General features: G+C 36.6%; 1 protein-coding gene across 1 annotated transcript in view; it reads right to left on the minus strand.

Moving 5' to 3' along the window:
* FAF1 (Fas associated factor 1) overlaps positions 1-23,275 on the minus strand; it is a 150,089-nt gene that overhangs the window by 40,213 nt on the left and 86,601 nt on the right. The window contains exons 9-13 of the mRNA XM_039711387.1: positions 10,833-10,928; positions 10,142-10,268; positions 9,220-9,283; positions 8,199-8,280; positions 405-559 (exon numbers count right to left, since the gene is read on the minus strand). Of these exons, the coding sequence (XP_039567321.1) occupies positions 405-559; positions 8,199-8,280; positions 9,220-9,283; positions 10,142-10,268; positions 10,833-10,928 (524 nt within the window). The remainder of the gene's footprint in view (positions 1-404; positions 560-8,198; positions 8,281-9,219; positions 9,284-10,141; positions 10,269-10,832; positions 10,929-23,275) is intronic.

Genomic DNA, 23,275 nt, shown 5'->3' on the forward strand with positions numbered 1-23,275 from the left:
TTTTTTAAATAAGATTTTCATTAACAACAACAGTTATTACCCCAGGCAGCTCTTGTGCAGTTACACCAACATACACACCATTAATGCCATGTAATATCACGGCACTGCAATGCATAACTGTGAAGGCACATGTTTGAATATAGAATTACGTTTGAAAATAAACTGGAAAAAAAAATGAAATAGTTTCTTCAATTACTTTTTCCTGCACAGGAATAAGTCACTTTTTGATGAACACAAGGTCAGCCCAATAGTCAATGAATGTCAGCCAGCACAGCTGCACAGCTCAGCTGAGAATGAGCATGACATTTTAGCTCAAACAGACATTAAGCACCAAAAGATCTGATAGCCAGAGATAAGGGCCTTCCTGAGAAAAGCTGCCCCACTCAGAGTCCAAAGAGTCTTACCTTGCTCTGTTTGCTTCTTTTGTCATGTCCCATGCCCAGGTTATGAAGTTCTGACTCAGGTAGGAGACAATGGATTCAGCACAAAGCATTTGTGAGCAGAAGACGTTGGTTAGTACACTTTCATCATGGTGGAGGTAGATAGCAAGAAGCTTTCTCTGGAAAAAATGTGACAAGTGATGAGTGAAAAGTTCCTGAGGCAATTTACAATTTAAAGTTGCTGCTGCAGATTTGTGTTTTAGTACTCCCAATGGGGTTTATCAAGGGTGACAAGTATCTCAACACAAGAAATAATCAGAAGATTTCAAGTCAAATGGTGTAGCCCTGCAAATTTTTAAATATTCTCAATGCTTCCAAATATTTTGAGTATTAAAATACAATATATTATGTGCTTAGAACATGAAAAGAACAACAAATGAACAACAAAAACCTTATTAACATACCTAAGAAATTAGTGAACTTCTTTGGCTTGTTGCCCAACAAAAATAATATTTCTATGAACAAGGAACATGCCTCTTGTCTGGACAGCATCTACCACAAAAAATAATTATAAACAACCTGAAGAAAATGATAGTGCATTGCTATCAGCACCTCTGTAGCCAAAAAAGAGAGGCAGTACATGTTGAGATGGTGTCTACGGTCTCTTGAAACAAAATATTCTTTGCTGTTCTTCTGGAACCCTATCAAGTTAAACTTGAGCTTCACTGCCAGCAGCTGTGTCCCAATGAAAATCTCAGAGCACCTCTTGGAAAACCAGTCTGTGTGCATGTAAATATAGAAAGCAGGCTGCAAATATAGAGGGAGACTATGAGCTAGCTAAGGACTGTGATTCTGCAACTGGCATTCAATGAATTATAAATATAATTCAGAAAATTACAGCTTTCCATTCCCCCATACCCATATAAATTACTTTATTTAAAATAGTTCTTGAACATATTTGCTGAGATGATACGGTGCTATTTTCAGTATTTTATTTAAAGTAATTTCAAATCTCTTCATCAGAAGTAACACTGAACCCTAGATATTGATGTGTATTGATATAGCAAGACATGGGATGCAATTTCCAGATAAGCTGTCTTTGCAGAAAGCCCCTGTAGGGCTCTCGCCTCATATACTGGCTTTCGATAAAATTTAATGACTGTTTATAAAAGGAACATTTGAACATTCAACTTTGGGAAAGGGATTAGTAATTTGCATTACTGTTTGTCTAATTTAATTTAAATGTTCTTCAGAAACACGTACACATGTGCCAGGAAGGGCCATTAATAAGCCCAACATGCAGAGATCCATATAAGTGCAGCCAACAATGTTGACTGAAACTAAACTTGAAAATCCAGGGCACTGATGCACAATATCATGCAATAAAACAGCATTTCTGTGGTGATATTTAATTTAAAAAGAAGAAAGAGGCAGGGGAAGATCAGGCACTGTCTGTTTTTGAGGATCAGCCGCTCTGCATTTCAAAGCGTCGATCCCTGCAATATCCAGGTTACTGTGCTAGAATCTCAACTATTATATAGCAGTTGTAAGAGAGGGAGGGCAAAGATGTGTTTACTCAGTGATTAGGGCCTTAGAATAAGCCTCTAGCTCCTAGAGAGACAGCTCACCACTTATTCATTTGGACCAATTCACAAAGCCTAGAAAGATTAAACATCCATGCTGAGAAGACAAGCGAATGCAGACGGTGAAAAAGAAATAAAAATTCTTTAAAAACTCTGAGATGACTTCATTATTTTTTCCACAAGGAAACTTTAGGAAAGTGTTTAGTTAGAGAAAAACCCACATTGACCTCTCTCTAAACCCTTAATCTTTCCTTTGTGGTGGCACTGCTTTGTGGTAAGCGGATGGCTTTGCTCTCCTCTTTTCACTGGGAGCGGACAGAAAAAAAGGCTCTTGAGAAACACTTTTACTTCCAAAGAAACAACCCCATGAAACTGTTAAATATGAGATTCCGTACAACAGAATGTTTCAAAATATGTACAGTTTTAGGCTTAAAGATTTAGGGACAAATTTCAGTAAACAGAACAGGCGCAAACACAATGGAGGTTTACACTGACTTACTTCCCAAGGGAATGTAATTTTTGTTGCATCAACAAATCTTAACCATGCAAAGACTAAACTCCATCACATACAAAAGACTATACTTGTATCTCTTAGCTCATCCAAAATGTTAAGGGTGGGCACAGGCATAGTGCTATCATAAATGCAAAGAGGTAGCAGGAGGAACTGAAGTGCTAAAACATTATTTTGAAAAATATTTGTGAAAGCCAGGGGCATTTTTTCCTTGGAAAAATGCATGATTGCAAAAGGCTCAGAGCTTGAAGTTTGTTGTTGTTGCTGCTGCTGTGTGGGTTTGTTTTCATGTTTGTTTATTTTACTAACCCATGTTAGCACATATTTATAAGCAAGTTTTGGTTGTGTTTATTTCAAGCCTTGGAAAAGTCAGAGTAAATTCTAGGATTGTATTATGACTAATACTGAGTATTTTGAAGTGAATTTTGAACTATTAAAACAGCCTTACAAAACTGCTCAACAGTCTCAAAATACACAAAAGAAGCCTAATAATGGAGCACTAGATTGTTCTGTGTTGGAATTTCAAAAATATGACTCAGAGGTTATATACTTAGCATGAAATTTTAATTTTTAAAAAATACAACAGGGAAGAACTTTTACTAGTCCCTACAAAGGTATGGGATACCAGAAAGGTTTTAAGCACTGAATATCGGATGGACTTCCAAAGGCCTTAGGACTTAAGGGACTTAAGCCACCAAGGGATGCATTTTTCAGAGTATGTGCATGCTGAAGACCAGGCATTAAAGCTCCAGAGAAGTTAACACATTTGTACAGAATTAGAAGAAAAGTTGTCACTGAGGCAAAAAAACCTGTAGATCTTGAGATGACTAAATTGGAAGCAGTGGGTAATGGCATTTTTAAGCTTCTCAGCCAGTTCCTAATACTGTGAATAACTCAGATAACTCGAAAGAATATGAACTTGAATGGGAATAGGAATGCAATCATAAGGGTCAACAAAATCACAAACCTGAATGGTTATTTCTGAATCTCAGGTTTACAAGTTCAACTAATGACTGAGACAGAAAAGTTCATGATGTGACAGCTGCTAGAGGCATCAATGTTCTGTCAAACTGGTAGGCTAAGAAATCAAAATCTTATTTTTTTCTCCAGGTTTTATGCAGTGAGAATTAATTTAAATAAACAAAGGGACACATTTGCACTTCTTTAAATCTTTGAAGTGCACAGTGTGATCCACCTGTCCAACGTGATCTTAGAGTTCATGGGATCAGCCTTGGACACAGCTACTTTACCTAGCCTTGTAGAAGACATCTGAAAAAAACTGTATCCCACAGGTTCCTAAAGTAGGAGTGAGGTGATCTCTGCAAACTTCTGATCCCATATTTTGTATTAAACGTGGCACAAGGCATCCCCAAACTAGCTCCCAGTTTAAACTTCCTGTAATTTTACCTTTCAGTAAAACACCTAGTCTCAAAAATCCATCAGTGATGAAGAATCCACAGGACCAGTGGTAAGGTGCTCAAACAGCTACCCACTTTCCCAGGTAAAGGTGTGTTAAAGCCTGCTTTAGTCTACTTTCATCTTCCAAATATTTGATCCTATTATACTGCTGTGTCTCCATTTCAATCAATTGCATCTGTAGTGGTAGCTTACATAATGCAAATAGTATCCAGTAATTAACACCAAAGTCAGGTAAGATCTACAATCACAAGCTTTGAAAGAAGAGAAAATGTAGAGTGAGGCAGACAAGTTCAAAAAACTTCCATTATTTAGTAACAAATAAAGAGGAGAGACCCATACCTGGGAGCAACCCTCCAGATATGAAAGAAGCTACTCTTTAGATATTGAAAATGAAGGGTGTGTAGGCAAACAGTGAAGCTATTAAATTGGTGTTGTAGTAGAAATTTCTAAACAATAGTTATCCACAAAGTCAGAAATAATTTACAAATTAAAGGACAGAACTGCTAACACACACCAGGCAAGACTGGAAAGAAAATAGTGACTAACATGGGACTTAATTGGAGTTTATGTACTGATATTTATCATAGTGCAGCTGCTTCATCTTCCTGAAAAGCTAGAGTTATACTTCTATACCTGTCCTCCAGTTTCAACCAGACCATGTCCATAACCAGTGGTCAGGTTATTTACGTTTAATCAGAATCTGTTAAGTGGTAATTCCTCCAGGTGCAATCTGTAAAAAGTTCAGTATAAACTTATTGAGCTGAAATAATAAGGGACATTTTTCTGAGTTACACAGATAAAAATGATGCTATAGAAAGCCCTGTATGAAGGAATATCCTGCTACCACCAAGGAAGAGGGGAAAAAATAGCTTTTATTTGAACACACCAAATCATGGAAGGAGCATACTTTGCTCTAGGTATTCAGGAAATAAAGAACCCATATGTGAGAGGGATGGTGCTGCTTCTAAATTGAACCTAAAAGACAGAATTCAAGGAGAAGAAAAACACGGTTCATTTTCAGAATGCAGGAATATATATTGAGGTGACAATACCAATCTGTGCTAAGAGAGATGTTTCACATATTTATTAAAAGTCAGTGGACAGAAAGGTTGAGAGAGGAGCAGGAGGTGAGCTGACAGAGGTATATAAAGATAAGAGCTCCTGAAAAGGCAAAGGCAATGTCTTTATTCTTTCTCTTAATAAAAGAGTAGCAACCACCTACAAAAATGAAAAGACAAACAAGCTCTAATAAAAGAAAATACAGTAGTATTACTCACATATATAACTCAGTAAGCTTCGATAGCAATTAAAATCCAGTATTACTAACAACACGACCATAAATTAGGATAAACCCTCTGATGTCTCAGAAGGCAAGACACCCACAAACTGCCTTCAGACACAAAGACACCTTACCCAAACACCTTGTTAAAAATGTCTATTACAGGATTTTTTTCATGGCATCAGGTGTAGCAACTCCTAGGGCAGTGTAGCCCTGTAGCAAGAGTAAGCCCATTCTTCAGAAACTTATTGACAGTGAAACTCTTCTTTCCAATAGACAGAGGAAGACTTACAAAAAACCCAGCTTAACTGCTGATTTAATAAACCTCTGACTCTCTTTCTCTTCCTGACCCCATTAAAGGAAATACTGAAAGTATTTTCTTGTCATATATACAATAAGAAATGAAAACACAACACCCTTACCTATCAGGCTGCTGGAGGCAGCTGGGAATTCCATGGCCAAGGACACTGGCTGATAAAAGCAAGGCTCCATATCTTGGCTATTGTATTTTTGTAGTCAAGAGTTATACAGGTTTTAAAGCAGAGCCACATTTGACCTCATTCCACCTCTCCTACCAAAAACTGGCATTGTTGTGGCAGCAGTTGCTCCAAAGGTTAAAAGATACCCATCATGTATGCTAATCTTCACTGGCTAATGACTCAAACACAGCAGATAAACACCTGAACTTTGTTAAAAGGTATTTCCTTTTCAAGCAACATTTTGTTAAATAATTATGAATTACCATCCTTTCCAACACATGAAAAGACAATGAGATTTAACAGCAAACATCTATTTTCATAAAAAGAAACTGAACTCATATTCTGCATTCAAAACACATGTTCTGACATAAGTTAATTTTCTTTAAATAACCCAAATGAAAATATTCCTGGAAAAAACCTTCATGTTTATACACATTGGGCTTTTTTTTTTTTTTTTTTTTGAGGTAAAAAGTATCCACAATACAGATTTAAAACACAGCTGATGGCTGTCTCACTAGACATGAACTGCAGAGTGCACCTTCTGCTCTGGACAGAGTTGAGAATTTGTCAAGAAAAGGCCAAGATCTCTGAGCACTCGAGCTGCCAAGTGCTCTCAAATTAAATCAGTTTGAAGCGGTTTTCATTAAGATGGATTGAGTGTGGCATCGTGAGAAACACTCTATCAAATGTAGTGTTTTACTTAGTGATTAAGTATATACCAGTTGATGAAGCTGCCCAAATCCTTCGTAATCCCACCACTCCAATAAACATTTAATGAGTATATAAGTTCAAAAAGCCTAGTAGAGGATTTAAACCTTCAATCTTGTTTTTATTTACTCTTGGAACTCAATTTCTCACTTCAAGTGAAGAATGCTGGTGCCTGCAGCTCATCTGTTGCCCTGGTAAAATTAAGTGTCCTCCATAGTATATATTAGAAGATGAGACACACAGGTTGCAATTTCTCCAAAGCTTTTTTTTTTTTTATACTGATATATATTTTAAAATTTATTTTAGGAAATTAAATTATAAAAATATGAAATAATGTATCCCTTTCCTCAATTCTGAATTCCAGGAGCCAGTACTGAAATAATTACTTTGTAACAGAGAAAATCAGTGAAAACATATGGTATTTCCACATTCTCATATCTTTGCTTAAAATCAGAATGTTACATTAAAAATTATGCCTTTCCAAATGTGGGAGGGAGAGCTTTCAAAATAAGGCAATATTCAGAAAAAACCCCAACAATCCAAACAACACAAACAAAAATTAATACTCTACTAAATACAAGTATATATATATATATATGTATCAATGTGTGTGTGTGTGTATATATATATATATGTACACAATGGTTTTATTGTGATGATAACCTGAATAAATGATGAAATATCAAAAATGTAAAGTGAAATGAATTTCAGAAGTGGTTTTTAAGTAGCACAAGAAGTATTTTGAACAACAAAAAACTAAGTAACTGCACTTTGAGCAACAAAAAAACTAAGTAACTGCACTGCATAAATATCAGACTTATAGTTAGAAAACTGTTTATGAAAGTTATGAGCTTTTGTCCACTATTACACTGTCAACCATTTCTGATATGACACTAAATGAACTTCCCAACTCACACCCTTTCCTTGTTCAATTCACAGGATTTTTTTCTCTGTGCAAAGACATGAAAATATTCACTAAACTTAGAGTGTTAAGTATGTGTTAACTTCAGCTATATAGTGTGGATTTATAACTCTCACACTTATCAGAACAGCCCCTAACATAATACAGAGACTCCTTCCAATATGAATAACCACATTCTTCATTTTAAAATTAAACATCTATCAAGAAAACAATAAGTAAATTTAAAGAGCATGATTTTCTTGTTTGTGTTTCAGCTTTATCTGTGCTTAATTATGCAGGGTTTTGGGTTTCTCCTTAGTGAATCAAGTCACCAAAACTTAAATAAACTGTCCTCATTCTAATTTTATTAAAATACTGATTTTAAAACTGTGCATGGAATAACAGAAACTTGAGATGCCTGGTTGGATGTACAGAAAAACTAAACAACCAAACCTTAGTACTGGAACTTACTTGGCAGATAAAGGCTGTACAAAGGGGAAAGAAAAAGTACACTGTATTTGAGAGCGCTTCCAATTTAAATTTACAATTTCATTAGGCATTCTTCAAAGGAGTTACCAACATGCAACAGTGAACTTGTCAACCACAAGACTCACAGGCAAGGTTATCTGGTGCTAGGACACCATTATTTCAGGAAGAAAAGGGAGGAGGGGAAAAGAAAAAGAGTAGCTTTGACAACTAAAGAGCTCCAGTAAAAATACAGCCTGAATGATTAGAGAGCATCAGTTATTCACTGCAATTTCAGCAACCACCAAGGTAAATCTTTTAGTCAGTCAACTGAATGAGTGCAACTCTTCTAGAACACTAAAAGCAAAATAACTACAAAATGTAGCTCAGCTTTTCAAAAATCAAGATGAAAGCCCTAAGGTGATTTCCATTCCCCCAGTATTTTAAATAAAGTGGTTTTAATACACACTTACATCTCTTGCTTTCCCATAGAAGGCTTCCTGAAAAGCAGCCTCTAATGAGCCAATAAAATAAACAGGATGGCAGTCACCATATCTATTTGAGATAAAATTTCCAATTAATAAAAAAGGACAAAATCAAGTAATTCCAACATTCTACCTTTTCATATATTCTGTAAATATAATGCATTGGCTATACCTTTATAAAGATGAGTATTATATTTCTAAAGGACAGAAAGAAAATATTTAGGACCCATTTGTTTTCTGGCATTGAAAAACTCAAAAGTAATGACCTACTACATTAAAAACTTTATCATAAAAACATTCTGATTACACATGTAGATACCTTAAGTTCTACACAATTTTCTGTAAAATTTCCACCAAATTTTCAAATTATTTCCTTTCTTTATTATATTCTTAAAGCTTAATTGAAGGCTATTCCTCTATTACACAGTAATGCATCTCATACACATGAAGGAATATTTCATCACTGGAGTGAAAACAGAAAACAAATAAACTTTGCATTACTTTGCAGCTTCTACCTATTCAATGAAACAAGCAACTGTTTAACAGTGCATGATCTGGTAGGATAAATTTTTTTAAAATCCAGAATATCTCTGTTTTTTAAAAGTCAATATTTACCCAAGCACTTTGCTATTGTGAAAACTCTTACAGCAACTATGTATTTATTTTTCAATATTAATCAGTTTCAGCTTTTCTGTTCCTGCATATCACAATAAAATTATCAGATATAACCAGTCTTTTTCATCCTTATGGACCATTACATATTTAAGTAATGGTACTACATAGGGACAAAATCAATAGCATCAAGCACTCCAGCTTGGGCTAAGAAATAATTTTATTTCAGAAGCAGTTCTACCAGCAGAATTAGAATATAAATAAATTAGATTAGGATGTCTAAATATGCTATAATCTCACAAGAAAGCATGTAGACTTGGTTTATTCTTATTTTCATTATTTACTAACTTTAACTGGGTTTGTAATAAGAATTGCACAGTTAACAGGCTAAGCTTACCTTGAAGAAAACTCTGCTGTAAATTGTAATAAGGCATCTCCTTCATTTTCAGCATTTTCTGGCACTTAAAAAATGGGAAAAAAAAATAAATGTAACTCTATGGAAACAGATTGTAATATGCAAATACATTCACTTCACAGGTATTTCATGTTCCCAGCTTACTGAAGTGTTACCAAGAAAGCATATAAACTTCATGAAGGACTACTGACTACGAACTTTTCAAAAGACAAGAAATTTCCAGAGGGTCTCATGAATATATTCAGGTTTTCCAAAGAGTAAAATCCTCAGGTCCAGTGTAATGTGATATATCCTCTGCTCAGAGTTTGCACTCTGGGCTTTAAGGCTTGAAAGGCTCAACCCTTCCTACCCATAATGTTAAAAAGTTTTCCATATTATTATTTCCATATTAAAAAACTTCTAATGAAGTAACACTAATGCAACTGTAAAGTAAATAAAGAGTATGCAAGAATTGCATGTAGGAGGTAACTGACTGCTCCTGCTCAATTCTTTTCATAATTTAAGGGCAAATAACCACTGAGAAGTTTGATTAGCATAAGGAATAAAATATTAATCAAAAATACAATCTGTAGAATTTTCAAAACAGGAAAGTGAAAATCTAGTTATCTACAGGTACATTTGGATAGAGATCACAATATCTCTGACTTTATTTGTTACTCATCAATTTTAAGTTCAATTATTATTCTTCATTTGCAAAGTTAAAAAATTTCCCTCCATGGAAAAATGCTTTTATAGTTGCCAGTTATGTGTGTAGTAGTTTCCTTTGGTACATCCATCAGACATGACATTCAAACAATTCTACCATTCCTATTAAAAATACTTCCCAGTTTCTAATTCTGCAGACCCCTCCCACCTCTCTGCCTTCACCTCTGCTGTACAACCTCCAGTAAATTGTAACTCTTACTCATTGGCGATTTCCTCAAGGCAGATGAAGCTACTCCAAACATTTCTCCATCATCAACTCCAAACTCAGTAGCATCTTCAAAGTCATCTCCATCACTATCACTAACCATATGAACATCAGTGCATTGCTGTATTAAAACAAAACCCAAAATCCACTGTAAGCTTCTATTTCAGACATTTTCAGTGAAATACAAAATACACACACAGTGTATTTTGTATTTTAAATACAAATACACATAATACACTGCAGTTTAATTTACTATTTTATACAGCATTATCAAAGGTAACAGTTGAGCAAATTTTATCCAAAGTTAATGCTGTTTTCCATCTAATGGTACCAGAGCTGGTCTAACTGCATAGAAAGAGGGAGAAAATCCACACAATGTTGGCTTTTATATTGGTATGGAATACCCATATAAAGGAGAAAAATCAAGATTTTAGTGCAAAGAGCTAAGGTCATCTCCCCCAGTCAGATGCTTTGCTGGGATTTGTTTCCTTTCTTTTTCATCTTGTTTTTCCATGACTCCTTTGCCCAGTTCCTCACTTTGTCACAACTGCAGGAACTGTAAATGGATTGATGTAAGATGCAATTCTATTGACACACCACAACAGGAGGGATGGTGACCACTGCACCCTGAGGTGTCCCTGCCTGCTCCTAGAGCAGACTGGTAACACAAAGATCATGTCCTTACCTCCTCTGACTGCTCCCTTGTTTGTACAGGTGAGGATCTTCTTCCAACTGTGAGTCGATGGCAAGGAAAAGTCACTCCCGACACAGCTAAAGTCATCTACAAAGCAAGCAATGGTTCTTCATTAAAGCCACAGTCTCAATTAAAGGTTGGGGGAAGGGTTTAAGGTTGTTTAGACATTCAAATTAAAGACTGCATTATTTAAACAAATATTAAGAAGCCTGAAAAACTAAAATTATTCCTTACACTAAAATATTACTGAGGTGTATGCGCAGAGTATCAAAACAAATTCCATGGAACTGCAAACTGCAAAGGGACTTGAGTTATTATTTTCTCCTGAAGCAGTATTGAAGTTTGAAACATTACCGTACATGGCAACTTTTGCAGTGCTATGCATTGATGATGCAAATGTAGATTTTTTTTTTTTTTGCTAATCAAGAAGCAATTGTTAAATAAAGATGCTAAGTACTGATACAAGTAATTAAAAACAGTTAAATCATCGTGAAAAAAAATTGTGTTTTGAAAGATCTGTTTATCAGCACACATTGCAATAGACACAATCACATTGGCAACATAAAAAATACATTTCAACTAATTTTTGGTCATTTAAAATGTCACGGGTGCACACCATGTTCCTCATTTGAACAAAGACACACAGCCCAAACTGCTGACACTGCAGTCAGCACAGTCCACAGGATGAATGTCCAGCAGCCAGTGCCAACAGAACAGCACTTCTGCCCTTTGCTGTATGCCTAAATCTCAACTATTAAGAGCTACCAATAGAAAAATTCTACTGTCGTTTGAAAGACAAAATGATTATGATGCCTGCAAACACAGAGCAATAATATTTGAAAATATGATCTCATATACATTTTAAAATGCACTAATTATAATGCCTAGAAATGAGAACTGCCCACTCTGTGACCAGAACCACCTGTGCCATCCCTACCTTTAAAGCTTCTGCCCACCCTCCTGCCTCTTCTGGAAAGCACTTCAGTCCAGGAGAAGCAGCTGGATGACCACAAATGGCAATTTCAGAAGCACCCAAGACCTATCTGGACCGATTTTACAATGTGAGTAGCTCTTAAATGAAGATAATTGATTGGTTTGGGGAGGGAAAAAGTATTTAATGCTATGCAATTTTTAGTGATGTGGAGAAGGGTAGTGTTGGCTGTATGTTTAAAGCATCTTTTGTAATGGTTCCTTCAGATGAAACACAGAGAGGACAGAAAAACACCTAGATCCTGTAAAACTTATTAGTATTTTTGCAGGGCACAGAACAAAATATTTACATTATACATTTCAGAAATACAGCACTCTCCTAATTGGACTATAAAAACATTAAGGTAAAATACATTTCAATCATTCTCAACAAAAATCCAAGAATAAATCATAAGCCTTAAATTTCATTTACTGCCATGAGCACTGAAAATACCCCATTTATTTTTTATACATAATTCAGAGCGACTTTCTCACTTATCTGCTAGAACTCACAGAGATTTAATTTGCTGCAGGTTGAAGCAGGCTGATTAAGCAGGCTGGTTACCAAATGAATGTTAACCTGTCTGAACTAGCCTACTGTCACATTCTCACAGCAAGGTTAAACACAAGTTTAGCTGTGTAAAAAGCCCAGCAATCGCCTTAAAGGAAGTGAGTTTTAATACTCTGGAGTAAATGAAATATTAAAGACGACACCCAGGTCTAGACCAATTACCTGTGAAACTCCTGTGACAAGAGAGCATAAGAACTGCATTCTCTGCCATAATCCACCATTTCAATTATTATTTTTATAAGCTTCTAATAATAAACAAAATCCAACTGTTATAAAACCTGAAACTTTGCCCTGTAGTTATCACACCATATGAAATGCTGGTAAAACACACAAACACCCACGTGAGCCACACACAGACCACAGCTCCCCCTCTCACAGCATCAAATCCCCTGACAGATGCCTGGAAAGGCTCCCGGTATCTTTTACGTGCACATTAAAGAGAGAGGGGTAAGATCAAGCAGGCAGTTATTGTGCTGCTTCATCACTTGGCCCAATTGCAGGGTGTTGCAATTCCAATTTGCAACCCTATATTATAGTGTCAAAGCGTCTCTCAAACACCAGCTAACAGCAGAAGGGGTTCCACATCAGAGCCTGTTTCATCCCACTCTCCACACAGTTGCTGGAATGTTGGGGGTTTGTGCACATTGGTGTGAGAAATCACTCTTCTCTTTTGCCTTTTTTTTTTTTTACTTCTGAGAAGTTTTTGGTTTTTGTTTTTTGGGGTTTTTTTGCAAAAGAAATAGAAGTTCTGCCTTCATTCCAAAATAAACAACAGGCATCAACATTATTCTAGAATAAAGTTATCTTCATTCAAAGACAGAGAGTTCCCCTGCAAAGACAGATTCTACCACCACAAAAGTTCAAGTTCTATTCTGGAAATCATAAAAACACCAAGACTAAGCAAAAGATTGTTTTCCAGGCAGCTCAACAAATCCTTTCCTAGTGTTGAGAATGCAAGGTACTGATGGGAGCACAACTGAAGTGTCTCAGTGGCAAGAACTGTAGACCTCACACCGCTCTAGGAGAGGTTTTTCTTTCTGAATACTGCACCTGCCCCTCCCAAACAGAGATGCAGAAAATTAACATTGCAATAAATTATCATTATTTCAGCCACCTTCCCATGGGAGTGGACAAAATCTTTATACCAACCCCACAACTGAACCAAACCCAAAACCAGGTTTGTAACCAGAGTACCTGATTACCCATATTCTCTAGCTAATGAGCCCATCTGGCTGAGAAAAAACCCAAAAGTCACTCACTTTTCTAAATTTTTCTCTTTTTTCATGATCACCACTATGTGGGTAGCAGAGCTTGATTGGGATGGCTTCCACATGCTCAAGAAAAGACACTGAAAATGTATTTGCAGGACTTGTGCATGAATGACAAGCCACGTATAGGTTATGAAAGAAATAATATACTAAAACAAAAATAAATAAGATTATTCTATTTGTTTAGGCAGGGAACCTATGCTTGTGCAAATCAAACTGTCTCAGAACTGAAAGGTACATGAGGTAGAAAGTGAAACAAAATCAGAAATAAGGAAAATAGCTTGCAAAAAGTAACTCCAGAACCAGATCTTTTGTTCAACACTATGTAGACATTGCTTGTGCTTATTTAAAGTTGAAGTAATCTCCTATTTGGCTTCCTGTAGCTTTTAAGGAGAAGGAAAATAAAATTCAAGATTTCAAACATTTCAGGGAGAGTGACAGCAGGAGAGTCTCCTTTTAGGAAACAGCAGAGATACTAAACGGATTCAACAGCTCTGGGATTCAAAAAGGTAAGGGTATAACCTGGACTAAAAGTGCACAAAAGGTTACTTGAAATAGATTTTAACTACTAAGAGAAAGATCACTACATAATCTTACAGTTTACAGAGGAAAGAAATAGTCTGGTGCTCACTTGTGCTTTCCAACAGTAAGACACTAATACTATTTGTAAATGCTCAGTGTGAGATGATTTGTTTTTCAATTGCCAGCATTAGCAATCGAGGGATAAAGTTAAGCAACATCTTTTCTGATCCAAACATGCAGGATTCTTTGTCAACCTTCCAGATTAACCCAGAAATATCTGCCAAATCTGGAGTGAGATCAGATGCTTTAAACAATAAATTATTCTTCATGTTATATTAATTTTATATAGAAGCTTCTATAAATATAATTCCAAACCATCTAAACCCACTATTTTTCCCCAAATATTTCATGATACAAATATGTCTGCAGGAGAGAAAGAAATCATTGAGAGCATTTAATTCCAGAGTGCTGCCATTTCATGCTCAGAATAATATGAAAAATTACAAGCCCATAATCTCAAAACCTTGTATCTTCTAGAAAGAATTTGTTGGCACAACTTAATTCCCACTCTTGCAGATTTCTGACATTACAAATGAAGAAACAAACTCAGTCTCCTGTAGCAGTCCAGAGATATTTAATCAATATGCTGAAGGTGTGAGAAAGATAAACAGTAGAAGGAACATGAAGGAATGATACCAGCAGAGAACTCCAGCTGCAGATTTCACTCCACTGAGAAATGCTGATACAAAAATTATAAGCTCAGTGGACTGTATCAGGAAAGGAGTAATTGGATATGACAAATTGGTCTTCCTTGTGTTCAGCCACACACTGATGGAGAAAAACAGCATCTCAAGAGAGATTTGAATGGCAGCCATACCTAATGAGGAAAGTGAAGGAAGCTGTAAGAGCCTTCTAATGCCTTACAGAATATAGCTGGGACACCAAAGTGTCCAGCTTAAGGCAATAATCTGTAAAGAACAGAACATTCCTCCTCATCCTCAATTACTGAGAGCTAGTGCTGGTCACAGGATACTTGCCATCAAGGGATCCCATCTCTGCAAAGGGATAAAGCTTTTTGTAAACAAGAACTATTCAGAACAAGCAGATATAATGTTTAAGGAAAGCAGGAATATTGGTTTATTCCGTGCTTTTTGTTATGATTTTGATTGTTAGAAGAGCAATGAGGGTTTTGAGATTTTGGAGTGTATGGGCACTCTGATTTGCTTTAATGTATATTAATGCATCTATCTGAACCTACAGACACTTACCTGTTAATCAGGGCAAGTTACTAAATGGAGCCTTCAGCTATATTACCCAGTACTTGTCAATTTTAAAGAAAACAGCTTGTAGCTGTTTAAAAGACCACTGAAAAGGAGAAACTGTTTCAGTCACTACAATGAGGTAATTTTATTTTCAAACTACTCAAATGACAAATTCTTTCCAACTCCCTGGAGAGGTATTTTTCCATGACAAAATATTTTCTAATACCATTTTTTTGGCATAAAGGAGAGATTCTTGATAATTTGTTCTTAGAAATTCAAAGGTCAAACTGTAAATCTTACAAAGCATCAGAGAGAAATTCTGAGAACACCTGATCCACACACACAGGAGAAGATTCTATAAATGGTGCCAGATTTCACTTGCACACACACAGCAAGTGAAGCAACAGGCATTACCTGACAATGGCAAGCCAAAACCAAAACCTTGCAGTGGACAATCCTTCTGGAGTTTTAATATAAAAAGATCCTAAAAAGAAATAGAATTTCTGTATAACTTCTTCTATGAACCAGTCCAATTATTCAAGCAGCTAAACTTCTAATACAGAATCATTTTTGGCTTCAATAGGAAATGAAATAGGGGAACTCTCACAGCATGATTTTCTATTGAGGTAAAGGAAAAAAAATTCCATTTTCTGCTTTTAATACTCAAGAGATAAAGTAAGCAAACAAGATTGTGGTGTACAAAATAAAAAGCATGTTTTCCGATACTTGACTCTCCCCCATAAATCTCCCATAAAAAGGGCTTTTTCTAAAGGTTGCTTAGCAGGCTGCTCTACACACATAGGGGTTTGTAACACACATATATCACACAAAAAATCTCAATCAAAAACGAATGCAGTGTTACCTACAGATTGAAACCTAATCCTGGTTCAAATACTCCATGTGACAGCCCTGTCACCCTGTGCAAAACAAGAGTTGTTTACCTTTTCCATTCACTAGTTGGCTTAAGAATAAAGAAATAAACATGACCAAGTACATTTCATAACATTCGATTATTCAAAATAACTTAAGAGATGTGCCCATAGCAAAATACTCAATGACTGGCAGGTGTCTCCTCTGTGAAAATTTCACTCCCACAATTTGATCCTTTTTCTCATTAATTACCATGATTAATTACCATGATGGTTTTTCCCCCTCTTCAGATAAGAGAAGGGATAAGGATAGAGGGCTGAGCAAGGAGCATTATCAAGCATTTCAATTTTCATATTAAATTTACTATTCTGTTTTGTGACCTTTTATTATAGCACAAACTAATCCCGAGTATGATAAATGCCAATTTATCAGATGGATGCATAGATTGATTTTCTTGAAGATACAGGGAAAAAAGCTGTATTTTCAACACAATTATATGAAGTTTGAGAAGGAACAAAAACTCTAGAAGGAACATTTCTGTTATTGTTTTTCTATGTACATGGTACTACTAGATGGACTTGGATACAAGGTATTTTAGGGATCAAAAGCTTTCATTGCTTTAAGTGCACTGATAGTAGGTAAGGTAATAAGACAAAACAAATTATAAACCTAGTTGGAAGGTTGAAAATCTAGTTGGAACACCTAGAAAATAATTTATTCTTCTTGCTGTTTACCATTGGAGCTAGACTGGTCAGGCTGCTCCACAGCTGAGGCTCACTCACATTTCCATTTTCCTTTTGTAATCTATCCTTTCCAAGACTGAGTAAGCCAGGAAAAGTAAGGAATATTTGTATGGTGGACAGGATATAGCAATTAATGTGGCATATAGGAAAAATCCAAGTGTAAAAGGCAGGGGTGAGAGGCAGAGCCAATGAGTGAAGTTTTGTTTTTGCACGTGAAATACAAAAGTAGGAAGTTTTTCATTAAACAAACAGTTGAATAAAATTGTGGTTTCTAAGTACATTCAGCATAGTCCTTGCATGTGAATATTGAAGCAGGGGAAATAAGACTATGGGAACTCTGGCAATCTTCTGCAGTTCTCCAGAGATTATCAGATGGCTCCACACTCTTTCCTGGCTGGAAATCCAACCAGAGAAACCAATCCATGCAAGAAGGACATGGTGGACTCCCAAGCAACTCATGCCATTTCTGAGGATACTCCAAGCCTCATCATTTCAAGAAAAATGTCACTATGACATGAGAGAGTTTTCATATGAGCTTGTTCTTGCCATGGCTGCAGCTCCTGGTGTTTAACCAAGCATTATTAACAGTGCTTGGGCAGCCTGCTGTGCTCAGACAAACCTTCACTGAACTCCTTGGGAACAAACAGGTGGTCAACACTTCCAAACACATCACTTGTCACTGTATACATTCAATAAATAACCGATCTTCTTTTCAATGTATAATCTCACAAGGGCAAAGTGATACATGATTTAAGAATTCCTGCATGTTCATGTTTAAAAGTTATGTTTAAAACTTCAAGAGATTAAAGATTTTCTGTGAGTTATCCTTTGACTTGTTTTTTCTCAAAAGTTAGCAAGTATTTTTCCAGTAGTAACAGACTGTAAAACTACTTCTATCCATACTGAAATACATAGTACACATAAAACAAGTGTTATCACACCAACAAAGAGCAAGTACCCCAAAGTAAAATGAAGGTACATTGCAATTCAAAAAGCAAATCTATTAAATACATTCTTTTAGTTGATTGAAACAAGGGCTTTTTTGTACTATGCAATTAATTGACTCAGAAAGATTTACTACCCAGAACTGGGCTCTCTTCAGTCTGAACTCCTCAACTAGACACTGTTATCCAAGTTCAGTACATAATATTTAAAAAAAGAAATCAAACACCCAAACCTCATCTACTGCAATGGAAGCCCTTATCCCTCCTTGAATAACAATAAAAAGTGGATGTAATTCCACATTAGCCACTTTGTCTTTTGACATCAAACAGCATTAGCTGGGAAAAAAAGTCAAGTATGCTTGAGATTTGTTTATTTTATTAAACTATTGCACAAATACGAAAATGAACAGAAGAGTTTAAAAAATTTGACAGCCCTTGAAATTAACTTCCTCTGGAAAATAACTTCATTTTCATTATGCATCTCCAATAAAAAGAAAAAAAATCTTGACAGGTATTCAACGTTTCATTTTAAACACTAACTGGATGAAAAAAAAACATCTCTAGCGTGGAGTGTGTTCAGGTTATAAATCAGTAATGCTTATTTTAACTCCTCACAAAGTGTTGTTGAGATAATTACTGCTGACAGCTTTATTCAAGGTTCATTTCACTTTTTCTACTATTTTTCCCCTGTTAGAAGTTCCGCAGGGCCCATGGGAAGATCCACCCCTCACACCTGTTAGGGTTCTTCATGTTACTGAGGCCAGTTTGGACACGTCACTTCACATTAGCCTTGTGCCAGGGCGCTGTGACAATTACTTATCGCAGGTTTAACTCGGAAAAAAGTTTCTAATCCAGCCACAAGAACAGTGTCAGAGTACGTAATTTAAACCTGTCAACACAGGTTGGAGGAAATTCATTCCAAGGATTTCAGTCGTGTTCCCATGGTAGATCTCTGAACTATAATGAAGCTTAAAATCACAAAGGAATGCTATAGAATTAAAACACAGAGCCTAAAAGTTTTAAGAGCTCTGAACTGAAGGGAAAAAAAGGTGTCTGAACTATTACTCATGTTTTAAAATTTGATGAATTCTTTAGATTAGGATTAAGAGACTTCTGTGTTAATTTGCCAAAATTCCAAAAGGCTGCTGCATATGCATCTTATTTTGCTGCAGTGTAAAGGCACAATCCTGGCAGATCTTTACACGTGCTGAAGGTAGAAGTATGGTGAGGCAGCTCTGGAATCATCTTGAAGATGGTGTGGGAGGCTGGAGAAGATGCAAGGCACAGTGAGGAGGGCACCCAGACACCAGGCAAGGGATGCTGGCATTGTAGCAACAACCACCCTAAAGGCAGCTCCACAAAACACACACAAGGAGATTCTTGTGAGCTTGAGAAAAAGTGGTGCCTGGTGCTCTGGGAACACCCAGCCCTGGTGTGCTGGTTGAACACACATGCCAATTTTTGCTACGGGCCCTGTTAATCAGCAGCCGTGTTACTGTGCATCTACCCCTCTCGTTTGCTGGCTGAATGAAAATTATCCCTGGTTTCGATTATTTCTCATTTGACTGAGCCTAGTTAGGCAAATTAGGAATTAAAGCAGAAGGACAGCTACTGTAGTACTTAATGTTGCTTCAAACCACAAATATATTTAAAGGAAACACAAAGAAAATAATATTTCCTCGTACAACGGATTCTGCTAAAAAAGAAATATAGTTGAGAGACTGAAATAAATACCCATGATCACTTACAGAGCTCATTCTTCTTGTTAGACAAAAACTGTAAATATTAAAAAGGATGAAAAATCTGCCAAGCCATTTGCAGCTATTTGAAACACAGGGTAACAGAATTAAATAAACGCTGAAAGACCTGGAACACAGTTAAGTATAGACCATGAGGCTAATTGTGGATCTTGAGTTAATTACTTTCCACTGATACGTTTTCTCAATGGTCTTTTACATGAGTTTTTTCTTTCCTCAGTCTGAACCCCAAGGCAATTCAGCGTGCTAGCCTCCAAACTCTGGGTGATTCATTGTGTACTTCTGCCTTAGGATTTTTAGTTCATGCAGAGAAAGCCAGGCTTTCACATCAAGTTGATGTTAATGTGCACTGACAAAGCAACAGTAAAGGAGCTTCATGTTTGTCACAACGTGCACTCTTTAATTTAGTAATTGCTTTATACTGATATGCAAATAATGACACATTTCCCAAATTTCCAGTTCCTCAGCAATGCCTTCGTTAATTACTCAGTGGTTAAAACTTAGGCATGTAAATTGGTCCAGTGAGTTTATTAATAAGTACACCTGTGTGAACTGATCTATAAAACACACATGCCTGGGAACAGGTCATAACTCACTGTACATTCCTGAAGGGCTCTGGAACTGAAAAAAACAATTCTCTAACTAAACCAAGATAAATTACAACTAACAGAGTGCTGTTCACAGATAAACTGAGATTCCCAACCTTTTCTAAATTAAGAGACTGTCTGTGGGTGACAACAAATACCAGGAGTCAAAGCATCCATCGAGAGAGGGATCAAGGTAAAGAAAAGAAAAGGTCAATTAAAAAAAAGGACAAGAATCCCTCTAGCACCTGAAAACATGGCAAAGGGCCAGTGTCCACTCATCCATCAGCTCTCTGTGGACGACCACATGCTTTGAAGTCTGGTTATAGTATTTTGTGATATCGTGTACACTTTTGACATTCTAACATCAAAAATTCAGCTGCACTTAACATGGATTCAGACTCATAACAACTGCAAAAACACTCAACAGAGTTTTAATCTGTCTTGCTATATATCCTTTCCTCGAAATGTTCATGTTTTATTTGCTTGCTTTTATGTTCCAACGCAATCTGTTAAATTTCTGGTATTTTCTTTATGCAACTATGTAACTGCCATAGAATATGGACAGTATAATACTTGCTTTTACTGAGTCTGATCTCAAACCATTTATTTTTCACAATTCAGAAGAGACACAAAACCATTAACAGTTTTTTAAGCTCGGGAACAAATAAAATAACAAACAGTATAAACTAACAACAATCCATCTACATCACATATTGCCCACAGATATTCACAGATACACCTTGGGAACTGCTTTGCATTCACAAAGAGTATCAGCCAAATACTTGGCACGTTTCTGGTCCATGGTGGGATGCCATTTACTTCACAACATTGTACAATGCTTTGGATGGCAGAGAAGTGCCTGGATTTGTTTCCAGCACTATATAATTCCTTGGCACAGTTCAAGCAGTTGTGCTAGCAGAATTGCTTCCAAAAAAAATGCTTCAAACACTGATGGGATTTTTATGCTGCCTCTTCTTCATGGATATAATTTTCTGAAGAATTGGATTTTTGCAATGTTAGCTCTTGAAAACACAGTGCTACTGACTTCTAAAAATGAGCTTCTAAAAAGGATGATTGTTTCCTACTTTCTGTTTCTCTTACCTGGAATGTGTATCCTCTAGTGAAGTTCTGCTCTGCTTATAATAGTGGAGTTTGATTACAAAGAAACAAGCACCACTGTGATAATCCTCCAGGAATAATGCAATTACCACTTATCAAACAGGTGTCTGCTGTATTCCAAGGAGATTATCACTTCCTATTCTGCTCTCAGAGAGCACAGAATAAAAGAGAAGCTGCTACTATTAAATGACTGAGGGGAAAAAGAGTCTTTGATAACAGCTCCTGCCAGCATCTCTCAGCAGGGCATGAAGCAAATGTAGTCCTTCTATAACAACTTGGCACTGAAATGAGTATTTTGGTTTCTGTAAAACGAGTTAAAGCACCTAAGAAAGACCACTTCAGTTAATGCAATCTGAAACATCTCTCTATGTTTCTTCATGGAATATTCCAAGAATCTCAGCACCTCTGGCTTTATGCCAAACCATGCCCCTTGTGAGTAGTCCTGAAGAGGAACTCTGCCTGCTCCTGCAAAAAATGGGCTGCAGAGCTGCTCCATGAAACACATCATCCTTTAGAGACACTTCTGTGACAATCCAGGGCTTGATGAAGGTACAAAAGGATCTCCCAGAGAATTAAATCTTCTTACCAAAATACATTTGTGGGTCAAACCACAGCTGGGTGTAATTGGTCAGCAAAGGCAATTTTTAGCATCTTTTCAAAGCAGCTCCTTGAGTAGAAGTTATCTCAGGAGTAGGTCTCTAAAACCAATAGCAAAAGCACTCTCCTCTGAAATCTGGGTACAGCTCAATGTACAGAAGGTGCTATTACTAGATGGCAAAACATGTAATTGGTTTGGAAACAAGCCCAGCTGAGCACCAAGGGCAGAGGAGGAGTGAAGAGAGTAAACAAGGCACAGGTGCAGGAGACAAGAGCCTACTTCAGCTCCTGGTGACATCCAGGGGTTGCGAGGGCCAGCAACAGTCCATAGGTGGGTGCTTCAAAGAAAGTAGGACATGGGTGATCCTGTAAAACCCTGTCCAGTGAAGATGACCATTGCTTTGGTATAAACTCAAAGAAGAACTGTAGCTCCTGCTGCTGCCTCTGCTGGGACACAAGAAGCCTCAATGCAGTTTGTGTGCATGTAGATGGAGAGGCGGAATGGTGCTGTGGATACAATAAACTCCCCCAGCACCACAGAGTACTTCAGGGATCTGGACTGCCCTGATCTACCCTGAAGATATTTCTCTATGCATGTGGTCATTTCTATCACATTTTGATTTTCCGGTTCTGTCAGTACAAGGAGAGAAAGTGGAAGTAATGCTGAAGCAGCAATATAAAGTATCAGTCTCAGTCAGTCCTTGTTTACTAATTTTAAACTCTACTCCCTTTAACAAGTTCTATGAACATGACATTTCTCATAAAAATAACTTTCATGTCTATGAGTTTCAAAACAAGAACAGCTAAAAACATCTCAGCAGATCAAGCAGATTTGTCAATTGCTTGCAAAAGAAGAAAGCAGTAAAAGATGACAAATAATTATGTCTATAGCATCACTGCTGTTCCTTATGCTTTACAATTACAGTGACAAAAGAACTTAGTATTGAACCAATTAATTGCTAACAGTAACCTCAACATTTGCTACCAGCTTTTCATAAAAAACTAAGGTTGATTACAATGTGTTGCACTGCAGTGGGGTGGAATTTTGGTAGAAACCAATGCAATTTTTGTTGATGGTGCTCATCTTACCCCAGCAATGAATTTGACTTTTTGAGTCCTTGTTGTAAAAGATAATAGTGCACCTTGCAAACTCATTTAAATTTACATTCTTGAGATGAAATGCAACAGGTATTTAGCAACACAGTTATCCTTTACAGCTTAGGAG

The sequence above is a fragment of the Passer montanus genome, unplaced genomic scaffold, assembly GCF_014805655.1.
Source record: "Passer montanus isolate IOZ18808 unplaced genomic scaffold, ASM1480565v1 scaffold25, whole genome shotgun sequence".
In the NCBI taxonomy this organism is placed as follows: Eukaryota; Metazoa; Chordata; class Aves; order Passeriformes; family Passeridae; genus Passer; species Passer montanus.